This window comes from Mus musculus, chromosome 2, assembly GCF_000001635.26.
Source record: "Mus musculus strain C57BL/6J chromosome 2, GRCm38.p6 C57BL/6J".
Classification (NCBI taxonomy): domain Eukaryota; kingdom Metazoa; phylum Chordata; class Mammalia; order Rodentia; family Muridae; genus Mus; species Mus musculus.
The window spans coordinates 86,671,224-86,677,574 of record NC_000068.7 but is presented as its reverse complement, the minus strand read 5'-3'; the positions used below and the strand labels follow the sequence as shown (position 1 = coordinate 86,677,574).

At 37.0% G+C, this 6,351-nt stretch overlaps 1 protein-coding gene across 1 annotated transcript; it reads left to right on the top strand.

The window, feature by feature from the left end:
* The first annotated feature begins 235 nt into the window (after positions 1-235).
* On the top strand, positions 236-1,176 carry Olfr1086 (olfactory receptor 1086). Its single transcript, NM_146592.2, has one exon. It carries the CDS (start codon positions 244-246, stop codon positions 1,174-1,176), a length of 933 nt encoding a protein of 310 aa, NP_666803.1. The 5' UTR covers positions 236-243.
* Positions 1,177-6,351: the final 5,175 nt, after the last annotated feature.

Here is a 6,351-nt window from a genome sequence, read left to right as displayed (position 1 = left end):
TGTGTGGTTCTGCAATGAGTAGCATATTAAAACTCAAATCATCACCATGTTATTGTCCTTTTCTCTAATTCTTAAAACCATGTGATATGTACGCAAATTTGTGTCTCAAAGTATATGTTTTCTTGCTTAGATACACATATAACGGCACAGCTCACCTCATTCAGAGCAAAAATACTGTATACTCTAAAGTTATATGAACTATAATTTTCTGATTACTTTCAATTTCTTCTATGAGATTTCAACATGGAAAACATCACTGAAGTCACAGAATTTATACTGATGGGCTTTACAGACAATGCTGACCTGGAGATCCTTTCCTTCTTCCTCTTTCTAGCAATTTACCTCTTCACACTCATGGGAAATTTAGGACTGATTACTCTGGTCATTGGTGACTCCCGCCTGCACAATCCCATGTACTATTTTCTGAGTGTGCTGTCCTCAGTAGACGCCTGCTATTCTACTGTTATCACCCCACAAATGGTAGTTGACTTTGTGTCAGAGAAGAAAGTCATTTCATTCATTGGCTGTGCCACACAGATGTTTCTGGCTGTGACTTTTGGTACAACTGAATGTTTTCTTTTGGCAGCAATGGCTTATGACCGCTATGTGGCCATTCACAACCCTCTTATGTATGTAGTGAGCATGTCACCAAGAGTCTATGTGCCACTCATCATTGCTTCCTATGCTGGTGGAATTTTACATGCTGTTATTCACACGGTGGCTACTTTCAGACTCTCTTTTTGTGGATCCAATAAAATCAGTCATATTTTCTGTGACATCCCTCCTCTCCTGGCAATTTCATGTTCTGACACCCACTTCAATCAGCTTCTCCTCTTCTATTGTGCTGGGTTTATTGAGGTAGTCACTATCCTGATTGTCCTGCTGTCCTATGGCTTCATTTTGTCTGTCATTTTGAAGACACGCTCTACTGAAGGTAAAAGAAAAGTCTTTTCTACATGTGGCTCACACCTAATGGCAGTGTCCACATTTCATGGCACTGTTCTTTTCATGTATGTGAGACCAAGTGACAGCTATGCCTTGGAACATGACATGATGGTATCAATATTTTACAGCATTGTAATCCCAATGCTGAATCCTCTCATTTATAGTTTGAGGAACAAAGATGTAAAAGAGGCAATAAAAAAAGTTTTTGGAAAAAGAATACTTTGTGGATAAAATTATTTTCTATAAATCTTATGTAAAAATATAAAAGTCATACTCTAATAATATAAATATTTATGTTGAAAATGTTCCTTTTGTTCATCAATATATTTCAATCTTCAGTAGACATATTAGAAGAAAGGTATTAGTTAATGCCTCTCCTGTCTTATTTTCAATACAAAAGATTATGTCATCCACATTTTCATGTTAATAATCATATATGTGTTTATATGTATATTTCATATGGTAATGATACACTGTACAAATATATATAATATATTTATACAATACTATATACTCTATATACATATATTTACTTTGATGTATTTATATATATTTACTCAGATAACATTTTATATTGTTTCATTTCTTTTTAAATAATATTCTAAATTCTCTTATATTTTTAATTTTATACAACTTTGATGTTATATCACAATACATAAATAAAATGTTGTTGTCCTTGCTTAGTTCATGCTTAAGCAGTTAAGTTGGCTAGACTTTCTGAATGTTGCTACTGATATTACTATGAGACAGTATCTCACAGAAAATTTCTTGATCCTCCAGCATTACAGTCTTAATACTGCCTCTCCTGCAATGCTCCCTGAGCCTTATGGGCAAGTGTCATTTTATAGATATTCTCATTTGGACTTGGACACAGACATATGCAATTTAATTGTTTTTTTTTTCTGTATGATAAGTACTACAGTGGAAACATGAAACACAAGTGGTCACACATTTGAAAGACAGCAAGTAGTGGAATGTGGAAAAGTTGGGAGGCCAAGAAAAGGGGAAATGTTTGATTATTGAGAGCTAGATTTACAGGAGATTCAGACTAACTAATACATATGATGAAAGAGGACTGCAGTCCTTTACTTAGTAGCAAGTCCACCTAAGTGCTGAGTCATCTGTCCAGGCATAATAAGTATTCTTAATGCAAAACTATGTGAAAAATTTCATCTCTTTATTAATACATGTAAGAAAGTGTTCTGCTATCCTTCTGAGTATAAAATGAACAAAGACTCCTAATGTGAATGAAATGGGTAGTCAGTATGTCATTCTTCCAAATCTCCTCTACTTTCTGTCCTGGCAAATAACCCACTATCCTGAGTGCCTGTTAGGTAAGCTGAGATGGATCATCCTACAGGTATGCCACTGAACCCCACATCCATTACCAAATTCCTGCTCATATCCTACTTGGGTTTCACTTTAACCAGGAATACTAATTACCCTTACCAGAGTCTCCTCTCTTCCTTTTTAATATTTGTAATTTATTAATACATTTATTTGCTTTACATTCCAATATCAGATCCCCTCTCTTCCAAGATCCTACCTCTATTCCCTCCTCTTCTTCTCCTCTGAGAATGGGGAGTCCCACACTGGGCTTCTCTTGCCCCTACTCCACCCCAAACATCAACACTGCAGGTTAAGCGCTTTCTCTCCCATTGAGGCAAGACAAGAAATGCCTGATAAGGCAAATGGGATCCCCAGGAAGGCAACAGATTCAGGGACAGCCCTCGCTTCAGTTGTTAGGGAACCAGCATGAAGACCAAGCTGCACATCTTCTTCACATGGGTAAGGGTTGGGGAGTATGTCCAACTGTGCTCTCTGGTTGGAGGTTCAGTCTCTGGGAGCCTCCAAGTGTTCAGGATAGTTGACACTGTTGGTGGTCTTATGTGGTTACAATTCTCTTTGAGTCCTTCAATCCTTCCCCAACTTTTCCATAACACTCACAAAGTGTGTTCTTGCCGGCAAGACTCGGACAACCGGATTCTTCTGTGTCAGCTCCTGATTTGTTGCTCGCCCATCACCTCATTACTACACCCTGAGATGGGCAGTGACTAGGCGTGAGTTCACTCTTGCACTTGCGCACAAGGCTTGTTTACTAATTAGGCACAGCGGAAGCCAGCGCCATCTTATAATGGCGATTGCTCGCGGCACGGCTCTCCACAAAAATGTGCAACATCCTTTGACATCAGGGAAATGCAATCAAAATGACTATGAGACTCCATCTTTCACCCATGAGAAAGGCTAAGATTAAAAACTAAAGGGACATAACATGCTAGCAAGAATGCGGAGCAAGGCAAACACTCCTTCATTGCTAGTGGGAGTGCAAGCCTGTATAACCAACCTGGAAATCTATTTGGTGGTTTCTCAGAAAATTTAGAGTAATTCTACCTTAACACCCAGCATATATCCAAAAGATAATCTATCCTCTCAAAAGGGCATTTGTTCAAATATTTTCATAGCAGCTTTATTCATAAAAACTGGAAACAACTTAGATGTCCCTCAGCTAAAGAATGGACAAAAATAATACAGTTCATTTACACAATGGAATGGTACTGAGCCATTAAAAACAAGATCATCATGATTTTTTCCGGCAAATGGATGGAACTAAATATATATATATATATATATATATATATATATATATATATATATATATATATATATATATTATCCTGAGTTAGATAATGCAGACCCAAAAGGAAATGTGTGGTATATACTTACTTATAAGTACTTACTTTACTAGTCATAAAGTACAGGATTAGTACACAATAATCCACAGACCCACCCCCAAAAGCCAAATAACTATGAGGGTCCAAGGAAGGATGGTTGAATCTTTCTCAGAAGTGGAAATAAAATAAATATAGGAGGAGTATAGGTGGATGAGGGGATGTGAATGTCATCACTCTTCTTTTTAATCAGGAATAATAACTACCTTTACCAGAGTCTCTGCTCTTCCTCTACCAGAGTTCTAATTTAACCAACGCTTCAATTCTTCTGTCACTTCATGAGGCATTTTGCCTTTACTTGATCTTTATCTTCAGAAGAAGATAAAGACTCCTGAGTCCCATCTGGGAACAGTACTGACCACATTGATCCCAAATCCTAGTTCTGCCTTAGAGATTCTAGATTTACTGAGATCAGATAATTCCACGAATGCTAGGGATACAACTTTGGTCTCCCTGGTGGTTTTGCTCACCGTGTCAAAAATTCCATTTTCCCTCTTCATTTTTTTTTCTGTAGTGTATATGACTGTGTCATGCAAATATGAGGATTCATAACTTTGTTGCCCTTGCAAAAAATTTTCAGAGCCAATATTACTCCCCCTGCACACATTCCTTTTCATATCTATAACTGCACCCAAGTTTTAAAGTGTCTCAGTTTATTTTCTATAGATCCTATCAACACACAAAGAATTTGAACACATATGTTCCTGAAATCTGACTTTCCACAATCTTTACATCATTATGTCCCCTACCCAACATCTTTTTTGAAGGTTGCAGTCAAATTTAGGATTCTCACAAGTGATAAGAAAGGCTTCCACAAGGCAGTGAATAATAATAATAATAATATCCAACAAATCACCTGAAAACCCAACAACCTCTGTTAGCCTATTAGCCACCTTACAAAGGCTGTCCTTAACCATAGAAACCTAGATTGTAATTTTGAATCTGGAAGACAGTACTTACATATTCATTTCATCTCCTAATTTTTCTCTTTGAGGAATCTGAGTATATCAATAAATATCAAACATTTGTTATACTTGGTGGTAGTATCAGTCTCCATATGCCCTCAGAATTGAGTGGTTTGGAATATTATGGGGTATTCCATAGTGCAGACAAGGAATGCTGAGTTGTTCCATCAATAATTATACCCCATAGCAGATTTGAACACATTACTGTATAGTTGGTTCATGGTGTATGGGTGGAGCCCACTATAACTTTGTCCTGGAAGTAAAGGAATCAGAATGTCAATGATCATAGATATTTGAGTAAAACTAGATGAACTTACCTACAGCACCTTTTCCATGTCTGCATTCAGGAGATCTATGTAGCTCCTAGATCTTCATGCACAGCCCTGTCTCATTCACAAATATAGATAATCACAGAAACTCATATTCTTTCTCTATAGCCAAAATTTACTCAGTTCTTTCTATAGATATCCAATTTCAGACCCTTATTAGGCCATCATAAACACTTGCTTCATGGGATCCATAAAATCTTCTTAATCTGCCCAAATCCTATCAGAGGTTTTGACCCTCTCTTTCCAGCTCCAAGAACACCTAACCTGTCTCTCCAATTAAATTACTTTCTAATCTCTTCCCTAATATGTTATTTTTTTGTTTTTACCTACCTAACCTCTACCTTCTTTATGCAGAGGAGATCTGCCAAAATTGAATAAGACACCCAAGATTCATATAACATTATCATCTTGACCTCTAATTCAGATTTATGGGCCATGCTAGTTGTTTCTATCAACCTGACACAACTCTAGTCTTATCTGAAAATAAGAAGGGATCTTTCCTGGTAAACATATCCCTATGAGATTGGCCTATAGACAAATGTGTATGATATTTTATTAAATAATTGATGCAAGAGGGTCTAATTCACTCAGCAGTGCCAGGAAAGGGTGAGTGTTCCTAGGTATTATAAGAGAGCAGGCAGTTAAAATACAAGGAAGAAGCCAGTAAGCAGTACACATTTATTCATAGACTCAGGTTCAGTTGTAACTATCAGAATAATGACTTTATTCCTTGTCTTGGTTTATGTCAATGAATTATGACACAGGATATGTAATTCAAATAAAGCATTTCTTCCCCCAGTTGCTTTTGGTCATTATGCTTTCATACACATAACACACACACACACACACACACACACACACACACACACACACACACACACACACAAAGTGCACTACCCACGACATTGATCTTAGCTGATGTGTTATCTGTAAATAATAAGGATGATATCAAGCATATGTTCTACAAAGCTCATCCTCAAGTACTCGTGTAGAAAATGACTTTTGGTTATTATGCTTACACACACACACAACATGCACTACCCACGACATTGATCTTAGCTGATGTGTTATCTGTAAATAACAAAGATGACATCAAACATGTGTTCTACCAAGCTCATCCTCAAGTACTCATATAGAAAATGACTTAGTTACTTGCAAGTGCTTTCTTACTGTCACAGCAAACTCATCCTAGATGTTTACAATTTTCTAATAAACAGCAGCATGTAATCATACTCCACTGTAATAGAAACCAAACCAGGATTCCCTATCAGCTTAACAAATCCCAAAGCTGATAAAGATGCTAAGCTCTAGATTACAAGTTTCTCCCCTATCATTGTTGTGTTGCCATTTGGCCCTCCTTCTTACTCACTGGAAGAAAAGACA